An 18,054-nucleotide genomic window follows, 5' to 3' on the forward strand; every position below is an offset into this window, starting at 1 on the left:
AGACCTGTTACTCTCTGCTTTGCTTTCAATATAGGAAAAAGAATGCTGTTGATTTCAATTTAAACAGCCAACTAAATATTGTAGCACTAACAATGAGTATGTAGAATATTGGAATATGGCATAAGCAGTCACAGGTTCAAGTCAAGTGAATGTAAAACAATGGAATGTTTGGTTTACATATTTATTACACATTGTATAAAATAGATAAACAAACTGACAGCATATTGTTATTTGACAACTCAAAATCCAATGGCCACCAAGCTGATATCATTGCTGAAACCAACAGAGAATGAGAGTACAGCAACCAGTGCTTGGAGGATGTTGGTGAGTAAATGACAAATGGTAGTTCAGAGAAGTCAGGGTAGAGACTGTGGATGGAGACTGGACAGTTGGTCAGGGTCTAGGAGGATAAGGGGAGTCAAGACGAGTTGCTGGTTGCTTGGCCATTCCCTGTGCCCATGGTGATGCTCTGTTTCTCACTCAGTGTCTTAACACCTGTTGCTGCTGGAGATTGTAACACCTTCCTTGAAAGCCTCATTCTTCCATCTGTTGGGTCTCGCCCAAAGTATTTAACCTGTTGATAGTGTTCCATCAAAGAAAGAATATTAGTCAAGAAGTCAAGCAAATTAAGAAGGTCAGAAGACTGCAATACATACCTGAATCTGTTGTCCAACCTCTAATCCAATAGCACTTGGGTGTTTTATCTGGACAAATTCAATGTGTACAATTATTTCACTCTGCCAACAATTTTTGCTGAAACATTGTTTAATGGATTACTTTAAAAAAAAAAAAATTAAAAATCACACAAATTACAATTTATTGTAAATAAAACTGAAAACAAGCCAACACATGCAGCCCTTTCCAAACTGGTAACATCTGTAAAACATAATATATGTTAAAGTTCCTGTAATCCCTGCATGGTATTCTGGGACTTGACTCTTACCCGTTTGTGGTCCAGCTGAGAGTTATGGAGCAGAACAGCACTCATATTGGGATACAGCTTCACCATGACACCAATGTCCCTGTGGAGGAAAGAAGACAGAAGTGCAGCAAGTCATGAAGCTAGCTACCTGTTTAGCAATCCAATATTTAAATCAATGGAACAAAATGTTTAAAAACTAGACTGCAGCTGCATCACAGATGAAACGGCAGCCTCCAATAACGCAGCAGTGTGTACCTTATTTCCATGATGGTGGCAGTGTAAACAGCACCAAACTCCAGCTGCTGCTCTTGCTGAAAACAAATATTTAAAAAAAGACATCCTCAGATACATATCAGTAATGAGGTGGGTAAGTACTGCCTTTTTGGAGGATATAGTACAATGATGTTTAATGAGGTGTAAATAAAAATGAGGAATTGTAAGAAATTAGGCAATACAGTAGAATTAGACTAGGTTGGACTCACGTCATCTTTGCAGATTTCTGTGATGAACTCCTGGGCTTCATTCATGGCACCAGGAGTAGGTGCAAACACAGAGAAGGTCTCCTCATCCACCTGGCTTATCGTCACACCTATCCAATGACACAAAACAACCACACACACACAACAACCTGTCATTTCCCCATACACCAGGGATCATCAACTAGATTCAGGAGCAGGCAGATTTTTTCTTGAGTGGATGGTCAGGGGGCCGGAACATAATTGCAAATAATTAGTAAATTGACCACAAGTCGTCCAAACAGACATAACATTTGACTAAAACAATAATTTCAAACCTTGCTTACATTTGTATACAAGTGTGTGTGTATATATATATATATATATATATATATATATATATATATATATATGTATATATATATATATACACACATTCATTTACAACATTAACAATGTCTACACTGTTTATGATCAATTTTATGTTATTTTAATGGACACAAATGTGCTTTTCTTTCAAAAACAAGGACATTTCTAAGTGACCCCAAACTTTTGAACAATCTCAGCAAAAAAAAAGAAACGTCCTCTCACTGTCAACTGCGTTTATTTTCAGCAAACTTAACATGTGCAAATATTTGTATGAACATAAGATTCAACAACTGAGAAAAACTGAACAAGTTCCAGACATGGAATGTGTCCCTGAACAAAGGGGGTGTCAAAATCAAAAGTAACAGTCAGTTTCTGGTGTGGCCACCAGCTGCATTAAGTACTGCAGTGCATCTCCTCCTCATGGACTACACCAGATTTGCCAGTTCTTGCTGTGAGATGTCACCCTACTATTCCACCAAGGCACCTGCAGGTTCCCGGACATTTCTGGGGGGGAATGGCCCTAGCCCTCACCCTCCAATCCAACAGCTCCCAGACGTGCTCAATGGGATTGAGATCCAGGCTTGTCGCTGGCCATGGCAGAACACTGACATTCCTGCCTTGCAGGAAATCACACACAGAACAAGCAGTATGGCTGGTGGCATTGTCATGCTGGAGGGTCACGTCAGGATGAGCCTGCAGGAAGGGTACCACATGAGGGAGGAGGAGGTCTTCCCTGTAACGCACAGTGTTGAGATTGCCTGCAATGACAACAAGCTCAGTCCGATGATGCAGTGACACACTGCCCCAGACCATGACAGACCCTCCACCTCCAAATCGATCCCGCTCCAGAGTACAGGCCTCGGTGTAACGCTCATTCCTTCGACGATAAACGCAAATCCGACCATCACGCCTGGTGAGACAAAACCACAACTCATCAGTGAAGAGCACTTTTTGCCAGTCCTGTCTGGTCCAGCAACGGTGGGTTTGTGCCCATAGGCAACGTTGTTGCCGGTGATGTCTGGTGAGGACCTGACTTACAACAGGCCTACAAGCCCTCAGTCCAGCCTCTCTCAGCCTATTGCAGACAGTCTGAGCACTGATGGAGGGATTGTGCGTTCCTGGTGTAACTCGGGCAGTTGTTGTTGCCATCCTGTACCTATCCCACAGGTGTGATGTTCGGATGTATTGATCCTGTGCAGGTGTTGTTACACGTGGTCTGCCACTGCGAGGATGATCAGCTGTCCATCCTGTCTCCCTGTAGCGCTGTCTTAGGCGTCTCAGAGTACGGACATTGCAACTTATTGCCCTGGCCACATCGGCAGTCCTCATGCCTCCTTGCAGCATGCTTAAGGCACGGTCTCGCAGATGAGCAGGGACCCTGGGCATCTTTCTTTTGGTGTTTTTCAGATTCAGTAGAAATGACTCTTTAGTGTCCTAAATTTTTAATTGCCTACCGTCTGTAAGCTGTTAGTGTCTTAATGACCGTTCCACAGGTGCAATAATTGTTTATGGTTCATTGAACAAGCATGGGAAACAGTGTTTAAACCCTTTATAATTAAGATCTGTGAAGTTTTGGGGATTTTTACGAATTATCTTTGAAAGACAGGATCCTGAAAAGGGGACGTTTCTTTTATATATATAAAACACACAAACAGTCAAAAGTTAACACGTACACATTCACGGGTTCTTTATGTTGACTATTTTCTACATTGTAGAATAATAGAGAAGACATCAAAACTATGAAAACACATATGGAATCATGTAGTAACCAAAAAAAAAAAAGTTAAACAAATCAAAATGAGACTCTTCAAAGTTGCCAGCCTTTGCCTTAATGACAGCTTTGCACACTCTTGACATTCTCTCAACCAGCTTCACCTGGAATACTTTTCCAACTGTCTTGAAGGAGTTCCCACATATGCTAAGCACTTTTTGGCTGTTTTTCCTTCACTCTGCAGTCCAACTCATCCCAAACCATCTTAATTGGGTTGACGTCGGGTGATTGTGCAGGCCAGGTCATCTGATGCAGCGCTCCACCACTCTCCTTGGTCAAATAGCCCTACCACAGCCTGGAGGTGTGTTGGGTCATTGTCCTGTTGAAAAACAAATGATTCCACTTAGTGGGACGATGATGGGATGGCGTATCACTGCAGAATGCTGTGTTACCCATGCTGGTTTAAGTGTAGCTTGAATTTTAAATAAATCACTGACAGTGTCACCAGCAAAGCAGCCCCACACTATAACACTTCCTCCTCTGTGCTTCACGGTGGTAACCACACATGCAGAGATAATCCATTCACCTACTCTGTGTCACAAAGACACGGCGGTAGGAACAAAAAACCTCAAATTTGGACTCATCAGACCAAAGGACAGATTTGTGTCCTTTAGTAGTGGTTTCTTTGCAGCAATTCGACCATGAAGACCTGGTTCACACAGTCTCCTCTGAACAGTTGATGTTGAGATGTGTCTGTTACTTGAACTCTGTGAAGCATTTATTTGGGCTGCAATTTGAGGCTGGTAAGCCTAATGAATGTATCCTCCCCAGCAGAGGTAACTCTGGGTCTTCCTTTCCTGTAGCGTTCCGCATGATAGCCAGTTACATCATAGCACTTGATGGTTTTTGCGACTGCACTTGAAGAAACTTTCAAAGTTCTTGACATTTTCCGGATTGACTGACCTTCATGTCTTAAAGTAATGATGGGCTGTCGTTTCTCTTTGCTAATTTGAGCTGTTCTTGCCATAATATGGACTTGGTATTTTACCAAATAGGGCTATCTTCTGTATACTAATCCTACCTTGTCACAACAAAATCAAATGTTATTTGTCACATATTTCCCGATTACAACAGGTGTAGACCTTACAGTGAAATGCTTACTTAAAGCCCTTAACCAACAATGCCTCAAGTTAGGAAGAAAAATTGAAAATAAAAGCAACAAATAAGTGAACAGCAGCAGTCAATTAACAAACGAGGCTATATACAGGGGGTATCGGTACAGAGTCAATGTGCGGGGGCACCGGGTAGTCAAGGTAATATGTACATGTAGGTAGAGTTAAAGTGACCATGCATAGATTATAAACAGAGTAGCAGCAGCGTAAAAGAGGGGTCTGGGTAGCCCTTTGATTAGCTGTTCAGGAGTCTTACGGCTTGGGGGTAGAAGCTGTTAAGAAGCCTTTTGGACCTAGACTAGGCGCTCCCGTACCGCTTGCCGTAGCAGAGATAACAGTGACTGGGTGGCTGGAGTCAGACAATTTTTAGGGCCTTCCTCTGACACCGCCTGGTATAGAGGTCCTGGATGGCAGGAAGCTTGTCCTCAGTGATGTACTGGGCTGTACGCACTACCCTCTGTAGTGCCTTGTGGTCAGAGGCTGAGCAGTTGCCATACCAAGCAGTGATGCAACCAGTGAGGATGCTCTCGATGGTGCAGCTGTAGAACCTTTTGAGGATCTGAGGACCCATGCCAAATCTTATCAGTCTCCTGACCTGGAATAGGCTTTGTTTTGCCCTCTTCACAACTGTCTTAGTGTGTTTGGACCATGATAGTTTGTTGGTGATGTGGACACCAAGGAACTTGAAGCTCGCAACCTGTATCACTACAGCCCCGTCGATGAGAATGGGGGCGTGCTCGGTCCTCTTTTTCCTGTAGTCCACAATCATCTCCTTTGTCTTGATCATGTTGAGGGATAGGTTGTTGTCCTGGCACCACACGGCCAGGTCTCTGACCTCCTCCCTATAGGCTGTCTCGCCGTTGTCGGTGATCAGGCTTACCACTGTTGTGTCATCTGCAAACTTGATGATGGTGTTGGAGTCTTGCCTGGCCATGCGGTCATGAGTGAACAAGGAGTACAGGAGGGGACTGAGGAAACACCCTTGAGGGGCCCCCGTGTTGAGGATCAGCGTGGCAGATGTGTTGTTCCCTACCCTTACCACCTGGGGGCGGCCTGTCAGGAAGTCCAAGATCCAGTTGCAGAGGGAGGTGTTTAGTCCCAGGGTCCTTAGCTTAGTGATGAGCTTGGAGGGCACCCTGGTGTTGAACGCTGAGCTGTAGTGAATGAATAGCATTCTCACATAGGTGTTCCTTTTGCCCGAGTGGGAAAGGGCAATGTTGAGTGCAATAGAGATTGCGTCATCTTTGGATCTGTTAGGGCGGTATGCAAATTGGAGTGGGTCTAGGGTTTCTGGGATAATGGTGTTCATATGAGCCATGACCAGCCTTTCAAGGCATTTCATGGCTACAAACGTGAAGGCTACGGGTTGGTAGTCATTTAGGCAGGTTACCTTAGTGTTCTTGGGCACATGGACTATGGTGGTCTGCTTGAAACATGTTGGTATTACATACTCAGTCAGGGACTGGTTGAAAATGTCAGTGAAGACACTTGCCAGTTGGTCAGCGCATGCTCAGAGTACACGTCCTGCTAATCCATCTGGCCCTGCGGCTTTGTGAATGTTGACCTGTTTAAAGGTCTTACTACGGAGAGCGTCATCACACAGTCATTCGGAACATCTGGTGCGCTCATGCATGTTTCAGTGTTACTTGCCTCAAAGTGAGCATAGAAGTAATTTAGCTCATCTGGTAGGTTTGTGTTATTAGGGAGCTCGCGGCTGTGCTTCCCTTTGTAGTCTGTAATAGTTTGCAAGCCCTGCCACATCCAACGAGCGTCAGAGCCGGTGTAGTACAATTCAATCTTAGCCCTGTATTGACGCTTTGCCTGTTTGATGATTCGTCTCAGGGCATAGCGGGATTTCTTATAAGCTTCTGGGTTAGAGTCCCGCTCCTTGAAAGCGGCAGCTCTACCCTTTAGCTCAGTGCAGATGTTGCATGTAATCCATGGATTCTGGTTGGGGTATGTACGTACAGTCACTGTGGGGACGACGTCGTCGATGCACTTATTGATGAAGTCAGTGACTGAATGTGGTGTACTCCTCAATGTCATCGGAAGAATCACAGAACATATTCCAGTCTGTGCTAGAAAAACAGTTCTTGTAGCTTAGCATCTGCTTCATCTGACCACTTTCTTATTGACCTTTGCTTGTAAGCAGGAATCAGGAGGATAGAATTATGGTCAGATATGCCAAATGGAGGGCGAGCTTTGTACGAGTCTGTGTGTGGAGTAAAGGTGGTCTAGAGTTTTTTTCCCTCTTGTTACACATTTAACATGCTGGTAGAGATTAGGTAGAACAGATGAGTTTCCCTGCATTAAAAAGTCTCCGGCCACAAGGAGTGCTGCCCCTGGATGAGCGTTTTCCCGTTTGCTTACGGCCGTATACAGCTCATTGAGTGCGGTCTTAGTGCCAGCATCGGTCTGCGGTGGTATATAGACAGCTATGAAAAATATAGATGTAAAATCTCTTGGTAAATAGTGTGGTCTACAGCTTATCATGAGAAACTCTACCTCAGGCGAGCAAAACCTCAATACTTTCTTAGATTGCGCACCAGCTGTTGTTTACAAATATACATATCCTGCCGAAAAAGCTTAAAACCCGCCAGCTGTATGTTAATCATGTCGTTGTTCAGCCACGACTCGGTGAAACATAAGTTATTACTGTTTTTAATGTCCCGTTGGTAGGATATACGTGCTCGTAGTTCATCCATTTTATTATTGATTGATTGTACATTGGCTAATAGGACCGATGGTAAAGGTAGATTACCCTCTCGGCGACGGATCCTTACAAGGCACCCGGACGGTCGCCCACGATATCTCCTTTTCTTCCTGCGAATGATGGGGAGGAGGGCCCTGTCGGTCGTCCGAAGTAAATCCTTCCTGTTCGACACGTTGAAGAATTCCTCCAGTACGGGGTGAGTAATCGCTGCCCAGATATCAAGAAGCTCTTTTCGGTCATAAGACACGATGGAAGAAACATTACGTACAAAGTAACTTACAAATAACACGAAAAAACATACACAATAGGTTACGGATCGTAAAATGGCAGCCATCTCCTTCGGCGCCAACACAACTGATTGGCTCAAACGCATTAAGGAAAGAAATTCCACAAATTAACTTTTAAAAAGGCAGACCTGTTAATTGAAATGCATTTCAGGTGACTAGCTCATGAAGCTGGTTGAGAGAATGCCAAAAGTGTGCAAAGCTGTCATCAAGGCAAAGGGTTGCTACTTTGAAGAATCTAAAATATATTTTGATTTGTTTAACACTTTTGTGTTATTTCATAGTTTAGGTCTTCACTATTCTTCTACAATGTAGAAAATAGTAAAAATAAAATAATCACACTTGAATGAGTAGGTATGTCAACTTTTGACTGGTACCCTCTGTGTGTGAGATTGTATGCATGCATGCATGCATGCATATATACACACACAGTTGAAGTCGGAAGTTTACATACACAAGTTGGAGTCATTAAAACTCGTTTTTCAACCACATCACAAATTTCTTGTTAAACTATAGTAGTTTTGGCAAGTCGGTTAGGACATCTACTTTGTGCATGACAAGTAATTTTTCCAACAATTGTTTACAGACAGATTATTTCACTTAATCACAATTCCAGTGGGTCAGAAGTTTACATACACTAAGTTGACTGTGCCTTTAAACAGCTTGGAAAATTCCAGAAAATGATGTCATGGCTTTAGAAGCTTCTGATAGGCTAATTGACATCATTTGAGTCAATTGGAAGTGTACCTGTGGATGTATTTCAAGGCCTACCTTCAAACGCAGTGCCTCTTTGCTTGACATCATGGGAAAATCAAATGAAATCAGCCAAGACCTCAGAAAAAAAAATTGTAGACCACAAGTCTGGTTCATCCTTGGGAGCAATTTCCAAATAACTGAATGTACCACGTTCATCTGTACAAACAATAGTACGCAAGTACAAACACCATGGGACCACGCAGCTGTCATACCGCTCAAGAAGGAGACGCTTTCTGTCGCCTAGAGATGAACGTACTTTGGCGCGAAAAGTGTAAATCAATCCCAGAACAACAGCAAAGGACCTTGTGAAGATGCTGGAGGAAACAGGTACAAAAGTATCTATATCCACAGTAAAGTGAGTCCTATATCGACATAACCTGAAAGGCCGCTCACAGCAAGGAAGAAGCCACTGCTCCAAAACCGCCATAAAAAAGCCAGACTACGGATTGCAACTGCACATGGGGACAAATATCATACTTTTTGGAGAAATATCCTCTGGTCTGATGAAACAAAAATAGAACTGCTTGGCCATAATGACCATCGTTATGTTTGGAGGAAAAAGGGGGATGCTTGCAAGCCGAAGAACACCATCCCAACCGTGAAGCATAGGGGTGGCAGCATCATGTTGTGGAGGTGCTTTGCTGCAGGAGGGACTGGTGCACTTCACAAAATAGATGGCATCATAAGGAAGGAAAATTATGTGGATATATTGAAGCAACATCAGTACATGAGTCAGGAAGTTAAAGCTTGGTCGCAAATGGGTCTTCCAAATGGACAATGACCCCAAGCATACTTCCAAAGTTGTAGCAAATGGCTTAAGGACAACAAAGTCAAGGTATTGGAGTGGCCATCACAAAGCCCTGACCTCAATCCTTTGTGGGCAGATCTGAAAAAGCGTGTGCGAGCGAGGAGGCTCGCTCGCCTATTTATTGCCTTACCTCCCTTATCTTACCTCATCTGCACATACTGTATATAGACTTTATTGTGTTATTGACTATGTTTGTTTATTCCATGTGTAACTCTGTGTTGTTGTTTGTGTCGCACTGCTTTGCTTTATTTTGTTCAGGTCGCAGTTGTAAATGAGAACTTGTTCTCAACTAGCCTACATGGTTAAATAAAAAGGTGGAGAAAAAAATGTATTTAAAAAACCCACTTTGGAACAGGGAACCCAGCCATACACTATGCAGCGATGAAGAGCGCTAATGTGTTGGGGTAAATGTTACCTGTTTGAGCTTGTAGTCTGCGGAGGTTATAGCCCCCTGGCCCAACAAAGCGTGCTCGTCTGGAGACTGGGACTCTGACATTTTCTACAACAGACACCAAACATACCTTGAAAGCAAAATACATAAATAATGGGAATCAAAAAGGACTAGCAACCAAGAGTCTTACCGACAACCGGACCATTCTCCTTTCTGTTAGCCCTGGGCTTGGCAATGGTATTGTTCATGATGCCCAAAATCTCCCTCTTGGCAACTGTAAGGATATGAGAATGAAATGAGGGTGGTGACTTCGATATTTATCTCTCTAGAGAATGAATAGATAGCTAGATATGGGGCATGTCTTTCATGTTACCTGTGGCTTGTTGAATAGCCTCCATTACAAGTTTCAGAGGTAACCCTGGAATCTTCACATCAGCCTAGGAAGAAGCATACTTTATAGCAAAAAGAAACAGTCATCAAAATACGACAGCAGAGAGAAACCAATGGATGTTCAGCTACAGTACCTGTAAGGCATTGATACCCTTATTTGTTCCAGCCAGTTTGAAGTCCATGTCTCCTAGGTAATCCTCGATTCCCTGTTGTGACAGAAAACACAAATAAAACAGTTCTACAGAAAGGGGATCTTATGATTATAGTACACGTGGTATTCCATAGAAAATGTAGTTCACTTTAGGAATGGTGAGAAAAATACTAGTAATATTGGGTACCAGAATATCAGTCAGTATTCGGTAGTCCTGGATTACCGATGGCTTCTCTGGGTTTGCCTTGGAGATGAGTCCAATAGCTACACCTGCCACAGCTGATGTAATAGGCACACCTGGAACACAGAAGTGCTATGTTTCACTGTAAATGAAAGAATCATCAACAAAAATGTAAAAGCGTTAAGTATTGTACCAGCATCCATCAAAGCCAGACTGCCTCCACATGCTGACGCCATCGACGAGGAACCTGAGAAAACGAGAGTGCGCTCATCATACAATCATTGAAATGACTAAGATTTGGCAACTAAGCTTATAATAAGAAGTGGTCTAAAAAAAAATGTAGAAGCAAAATGGAGGTCATCCACAGAACTCACCATTAGACTCCAAAACCTCAGAGGTGACTCTAATAGTGAAAGGGAAGTCTTTTGGGATGACAGGTCTCAAAGACTTCTCCGCCAGTGCCCCTGTCAACATGGAAACAGAATATTATTGAAATAGTCACATGAACTTAGGCATGCCACCCACACACTACCCATGGGCATATTTTAATCCATACCAATATACTAACCATGACCAAGCTCTCTTCTGTTCATTCCACTCATCTTTCCAATCTCATTGGTTGCGTAAGGAGGAAACTGAAACAGAAAAAGTTAATTTCAGCCCATGCAGATTTTGTTCCTCAATACCAAACCAATAAGCAAATCCTACTGGAATCCTTATTATTTACATTGTGATACTCACCTCATAGTGAAGCATGAAATTCTTGTCTTTGACTCCACTGTTAAAAGAGAGCAACTCGTTTCAGCTAACCTATATATACACACATATTACATTTAACACTTGCTTGAAACTTTCATTCAAGAGGACTGTAAATTAATAATGTATAAGTTTACCTTAATGCTGTAGTAATGATGTCTGTTTTAATACTGGACTCCAAGGAGTCAAATGTTACAGAGCACAGAACCTAGAGAGAAAATGCTTTACTAACTAGGCTAGATACAATGAAAAACAACCCAAAACAAATCAGACTCCGCAAATATATTTCTCCTCTCTTCAACTTTCCAATGTCCCCAAAATGAATAGCACACCTACACTGAGCACTTCTTTATAACGCCAGATCCCTACCTGTGTCTGTCCCCTCTGGAAAAGTGCAGACCCATGAAGGGGCTTAAAGATGTCTGCCTCACAGGAAATATTTCTTAATGAAGTCAGGTTTCTTCCATCACACCTTTAAAACAAGGACATTATTAATGACATTAATGACACTTTTCTAAATACTACTGAGACATGCATTATTTTTTACCTCCTATATTCATTCAAAACCAGATTACGGAAGACCTCTTTGGACACCATGTTGAAGGATTCCATCACCTCATAAGGTTCTGCATGAGGATATTTCTCTACAGAAAACAGACATACTGTAAGTAGGCGGTTAGACAGTAAACGAACACACACAAGACCTTGGATGTTGCAAACATCTCGTAACATAACATTTATTTGTGTCACCATGTTGCAAGACAACTTTCCTGCAATTCAGTAAATGCTTCTGAAGTTTGTAATTTCCACTTTGAAATTGGACCTCACTTTCCCTACAAAAATGTCCATTAGTTATAATTCACATTTCCTGTTTCTGCAGGATTATTTTCCTGCTGTAGCAAACTGGCTCAAATTAAGATCCTACATCTGTATATAGCAATAACACATACCTTTTATTTGTTCCTCGGTTTCTAGTCGCACTTTGTTAATGGCGTCATCTCTGGAAATCTGAAACACAATAAGTTACTGATTTTATTGAATGAAAAAGCACCACCAAAATACAATAGCAAAAACACCCAGACATAAATACTTACCTTGTCATGAGTGAAGTCCGTGAAAACAGCATAGACCTTTTCAGAGGCCAATCTGAAAGCAAAACCGTGTGCTGTCATGTAACCATAATTATTATTTTTTTTAGAAATTTCAAGTCAGAAAGAAATATGTCTTACTGTCGTGTGTGCTCAATCATTTCCTCGGGCGCAGAAAATATTTTGGGAGGGGTGCGCTTGGTCACTTTCGCTTCTCTGGCCATCTGCTGAATAGCCAATATGATCTGCTGTGTGTGCTTCACGCCAACCTTGACTGCATGACAGAAGTCCTGCTGCAACACATTCTCAGCAGATGCCTCGATCATCACTAAGACAAAAAATATGTAACATTTTTTCGGGGTGGTAGAGAGGATCCTGTAGGAAAAAGGGATGTGTGATATAGCTGGACTACAGTACTAACCCACTTGGCTGAGAGGTGCTCCAGCCACTATCAGATTGATAGTGCTGGAAGCCATTTGCTTTCGTGTTGGGTTCACCAGGAACTCGCCATCCACCAGGCCAATGCGCACTGCACCTAAAACATCCACGAAACACAGATCATATAGTAAAAGCCACATACAGGCGAAGAAAAACAAAAGGACAAAGGTCTATGAGATACTAACCAATGGGCCCATTCCAGGGAATGTCAGAAAGGGTAAGGGCAGCAGAGGCTGTAGGGAAGTTAAATAGTTAATGTTATCACTGGATGTCAAACAAAGATCATGTGAATGATTTCCTTGTAGAAACAATCTCTCCTCACCTCCATTGATAGCCAGTACATCTGGATCATTAACACCATCAACTGCCAACAGGTTACACAGGATCTGAAAATATACACCGCAGGACTAAAATCAAGAGCATAGCTTGTAATAACAGTGTAAACATATCCGTAATGAACCTACATAAGTACAACAATAACTACAAATACTGACTCACCTGAGTGTCATAGAAATAACCAGCAGGAAAAAGGGGTCTGATTGCCCTGTCTGAGGTGAGACAATAAAAAAACAGATACAGTTAAGTCTGCTAAAGGTAATTGCACTAAATCTAATATAGAACTGGAGTAAGAGTTATTAAGGCAAAGGAGTTAGAATCATCTTCTCACCTATTAGCCTACTAGTCAGAATCTCATTTTCAGTGGTGCCCAACTCCCGCCGCAAGTGGTTAGTGGGGATTCTACCAGCAGCAGCTGCTTTCTGTCTGTAGTCCACCTGTCAATCAAAAACACACCATTCTAGCCAAGGGACCTGAATCACTCTAAGGGACCTAAAACCACTATGTTATAGCTTACTACACTAAAGAGATTATCACACACAATGAACCATCCCACAAGGAAGACAAAAAGCAGCTTTTAATTATGTTTGAAGTGCATTGAAAAAAATGATATGACCCCACTTACAATAAAAATTAAGTATTACTTACCACTAGTGGCATAAATTGGGAGGGGGACGGTTTCGTTTTGCTGACAGCTGTCACCATCACTGTTGTATCCCCAAGCTGGAAAAAGAGGTGGAATTCATCTGAGTAACTGGTCTGAGCATCTTGTGCATATTCACTTACAAACTCTCAAAAAATGTTTACGATTTATACCTGCACAACAACCGACCCATCTGCAAATCTGGCAAGTTTCCCTGTTGAGATCTCAAGTTTTCTTCCAAAAGAGGGAAAATCAGAACACATCTTAAGTTAGAGTGAATTGATGGGAGTCAATTAACCACTCATAACTGCAACGCAGATTTAGGAGGACTCGGACAAATATTCTTTGCATATTCCGTCTTACAAATATATCTGACTCAGACTATGCACACCACTGCGTTGAATAATGAACTTGAAGCCTTGGCCCACAGGCTTGACCGGCTGTGACTGTGTAACGTTATGTTAGTAGCTAGCTAGCTAGCTAAGTCAGACGTATACTTACTTCTCACCCAAGTTCACACCCACTTTTTGTATCGTTCCATGGCTGTTCCAGACACTTTGGTGGCACAACCGCACATTTAGTCTGGCCAGCGTGGGCCCAAGCCTCAGTAAATGTTTCATATTCAAGTACAAGCTACCATGAGATAGATTTTTCAATTGAACATGAAGCCTTTACACAATTTTACTGCCATGACAGTTCATCACATGCACGGAAGTACGTCACAAATAAATAGTGTCCTGTGATTGGACAAAAGACGTTCCACCATATCTGATTGGACATTATTTGTGCATCTCCAAAACAAGGCGTTGCAACTGGGAGGACAATCTGTGATTTGCCGATAGAACGCATGACCGGGGGTCATAGGGTCTGAGCAAGCGAATCCGAGAGAAAGGGCGCGCTTGTTTGAAATGGAAAAGCGTCGCGGTTGCTATTGATGAAGAAGAACATCATGATGAAGCAGCTGATTTACAAGTGGGATGCACTGTTGAGCGCTACATCCCGAGGGGTTCGTGCTGATTGTACGGAGATTGTGACAGCCGGTTAAATGGCGTCCCTTGAGAAGACAAGAACAAGATGTATGTCAGGAGAAGTGCAGTATTATCATAAGGAGAGCCAAACTTGGAATATGAAGGAGGAATGGAGGGGAAAAAGAGAGGCAGAGGAGGTCTAAGAAAGAGAGGGAGGAGGGTGAGCTTGAGTCGGTTAAAAATGGCAGAAAAAAAGTGAGATGGTTTGTTAAAGAATGGTAGAAAGTGCAAGCACAGTGAGTTGAAGACAGGACGAGAAATGGAAGTGAATGAGGGCGAAGTATCGGCGGTGGTAGGTATGGTGAACTCGGACCCTGGGGCTTGCACTGAGGGTCAGGATAAAGATGAGTCTGACAGTAGGAGTGAAGTTTTTGGAAAAAGTGGACCCTTGTCTTTTGGCTGATCCATTTGTGGTTTCAGGGTGGGTGAAAAGAGTCAGGTGCTGTGGAATCGTTGAGGGTAACCAGAAGTGGTCTTGTGATAATTGTTTGCGTTTCTGCTGGACAGAGGGAGCAGGTGCTCCTTGTTAAACGAATGGGGGTAAGAGATGTGAATTGTTTTGCTCTCAAGAAAAGGGCGCCATTGAAAGGAGTGATTTACAAGGGTAGCGGTAAATGTGAAAGTTGACCAACTGAAGGGGAAGATTCCCGGTGTTTGTGATGCTCGTCATTTGGTGTGACGCAGACAGGGTGGAGTGAGTGGTGAAACAGAAGAGTCATTGTCTGTTCTTTTGAGTCTTGATGTTGAGTCTTTGCCTGACAAAGTGATGGTAGGATATATAAGTTATCCTGTACAGGCTTTTGTGCCGAATACATTACGTTGTTACAGGTGTCAAGCTAATGGGCATGTGGCAGCAGTAGGAAGGAGGGAGGTTCCTAGGTGTGCAGAAGGGCATGAGAGACAGGAATGTGTAGCATTGGGCAAAGTAGTGGTATGTGTTAATTGTAGAGGTGCCCATGGGGCTGGGGATCAGAAATGTCCCGTGCGAGAGAGGCAGGTTGAGGTTTCCAGGGTTAGAGTAGAGCAGAAGTTGTGATATGCTGAGGCAGTGAAGAAAGTAGAGGAAGATGGGTCAAGGGGGAGGGATCCTGAGGGTGGTGTGATTACCCAATACAGAGGGATAAACCAACAAGTGATATATGTTTCAGCAAGATTGGATTTTTGCCATTTATAGCAATGGTTATCAACTGTACTGCAGGGATGGAACTTAAGTCGCAGAAAATAGAGGTTGTGGCAGCTTCAGAGAGGTATTTGGGTGTGCGAGACTTAACATCAGAAGAGGCTGTTGGCCTGAAGTAGGACTAAATAGATTTATATAGTGGAGTATGGTATTTATTTAAAAATGTTTGTGAGTGTAGCGTTAGATATGAGGGTATTTGTTGTATTTAAAAAATAAAACTTTTCAAAGCAAAGTATAAGGGAGTTATACTCCATTCTAGTAGGGGGCGGTAACGCAACATTTATTGCATGCCGCCAGCCGTTAAACATCGAAGAAGGCGTTGAGGCGCAAGCATTTTACAGCTCCAACCCATTTAAGCCTTGTTCACACTGCAAGCCTTAATAATCAAATCCGTTTTGGAATACTGACTGTTCAAACAGCAAGTTACAAGTGCCCAAATGTATGGACATGGCCCCGAATCAGATTTGTATACTTAAAACCACCCACGAATGTGGTTTGAAATGTGGCTTGAAATACCTGATTTAATGTGCTTTGTTGTTCAGAATGCAATAAAAATATAATTGAATCGGATATGCAAAATAATAGGATTTCCGCCACTTCAACTTGCAAGTGTGAACAATGCTCATTAATTATCTGAAGCATGAAATGCCGACAGATAATTTGTTCGTTCGACATGGTAGGATCTTTTTGTGTCGGTAAAATTGTGAGAAATGGCGGTGGAAACGCCCTTATGCGCAAATATGTATAGAATAACTATCATATCATGGACACTTACTGACATTTGTGGCAGCTTCGCATGATGTAATGTTGTTTCTACCTTATTGCCTTTGTACTGTTGTCTGTGCCCAATATTGTTTGTACCATGTTTTGTGCTGCTACTATGTTGTTGTCTTTAGGTCTCTCTTGTCATGATGTGTGTTTTGTCCTATATATTTTTACTTTTAATCGCAGCCCCCGTCCCCGCAGGAGGCCGCTTGGTTGGCCGTCATTGTAAATAATAATTTGTTCTTAACTGATTTGCCTAGTTAAATAAAATATTGAAGTCAACTTGGAGTCACACTAAGACTCGAGAAAGCATACAGTTTATTAGGTACAGATGAAATAGCATGAACTTCACAGGCTGGTGAATGTGCAAGGTGATGAGCTGGATGCTCCTTTTCAATAAATATCGAAGGTGTTATTCTGGTGACACGATGATTAATGCTTGGCTGCCATTTGACCAATACAACTAATAACGTTCTAAATCCTACACGCACTGTATCTGCGAGCTGTTTGTTAGAGCGCATGTGGGCTCATTGGCTATATACATTTTACATTTTAGCCATTTTAGCAGACGCTCTTATCCAGAGCGACTTACACTAGTGAATGCATACATTTCATTTAATACATTTTTTTTCTCCGCACTATATAGCACAGTTTTTGTGACAAACCCACCAGTAGAGTTGAAAATGCGATAGAAACCCATTTAACACAAATGTAATTCGGTACATGAGAATTTAACAGTAAACGTAATTGTTATGTGCACAACGTCATCACGCACAGCGCCTTTATCCGCAAAAAAAATAAGTTTGATGGAAACATCTCCTGGTGGGGAAATTCGCATATAATTTTAGCATATTCACATGAAAATCTGTCACAAATTGGATGGAAACCTAGCTATTGATAGATAGTACCCTTTAATGTGGATTGTTGAGTGGTACATAGCCTACATTATTATAAACCATCTCTGGTACTGTGCTGTTTAAAAATGTGAACACAAGAGGGCGCATGTTCTCACAATTAACACGATACCCACCGGGTCATGTCCCAATGATCTCTTCTTCCTCCCAAAGTGTGCACTCCCTTCACCGGTTTGAAAGGAAATGACTGGTATAAGAAATATTGTGGAAACTCCCACTAGCCCATGCCTCCACCAATCCAATGCTTTTACATTTTGGGGAAGTAGTAAACGAGTGCACACTGCAGAAGAAATTATATATCATTGGGAAGCACACAGGGATAATGAGGTATGATAAACCAGAAGTCTGTGGTAGTACAATGTTAGGCTTGCCAGCCATGCTGTAATTGTACTGTAGTAGCCTAAATCACAATGTGAGTATATGTTGAAGGACTTGTAAGATAAGATTATGTTTTTTTGGTCAACACAGTACTATTAGCTTCTACATCAGGAAATAATGGTTGTCCCTTACACTGTATATTTACCTGCTTTATAGTCCGTTATTAGTCAGTTATACAACCCAGGCATTTAGGCTATACCCTATTTTGTTCTAAGGTTATGTAGA

The 18,054-nt window shown here is 42.2% G+C and overlaps 1 protein-coding gene across 1 annotated transcript; it reads right to left on the reverse strand.

The window, feature by feature from the left end:
* Positions 1–167: 167 nt before the first annotated feature.
* Positions 168–14,277, reverse strand: pnpt1 (polyribonucleotide nucleotidyltransferase 1). Its single transcript, XM_014154865.3, has 28 exons — positions 14,066–14,277; positions 13,738–13,798; positions 13,570–13,644; positions 13,253–13,358; positions 13,084–13,133; positions 12,908–12,971; positions 12,771–12,818; positions 12,569–12,682; positions 12,289–12,475; positions 12,154–12,205; positions 12,010–12,067; positions 11,607–11,703; positions 11,429–11,531; positions 11,197–11,267; positions 11,045–11,081; positions 10,872–10,938; positions 10,678–10,767; positions 10,497–10,550; positions 10,310–10,419; positions 10,106–10,177; positions 9,955–10,018; positions 9,772–9,855; positions 9,606–9,689; positions 1,405–1,511; positions 1,178–1,233; positions 944–1,022; positions 657–704; positions 168–574 (listed from the first exon to the last, which is right to left on the reverse strand). The coding sequence occupies exons 1-28, from the start codon at positions 14,182–14,184 to the stop codon at positions 419–421; spliced, it is 2,313 nt and encodes a 770-aa protein (XP_014010340.2). The 5' UTR covers positions 14,185–14,277; the 3' UTR covers positions 168–418.
* Positions 14,278–18,054: the final 3,777 nt, after the last annotated feature.

Source organism: Salmo salar, chromosome 18 (assembly GCF_965601325.2).
Source record: "Salmo salar chromosome 18, fSalSal1, whole genome shotgun sequence".
In the NCBI taxonomy this organism is placed as follows: domain Eukaryota; kingdom Metazoa; phylum Chordata; class Actinopteri; order Salmoniformes; family Salmonidae; genus Salmo; species Salmo salar.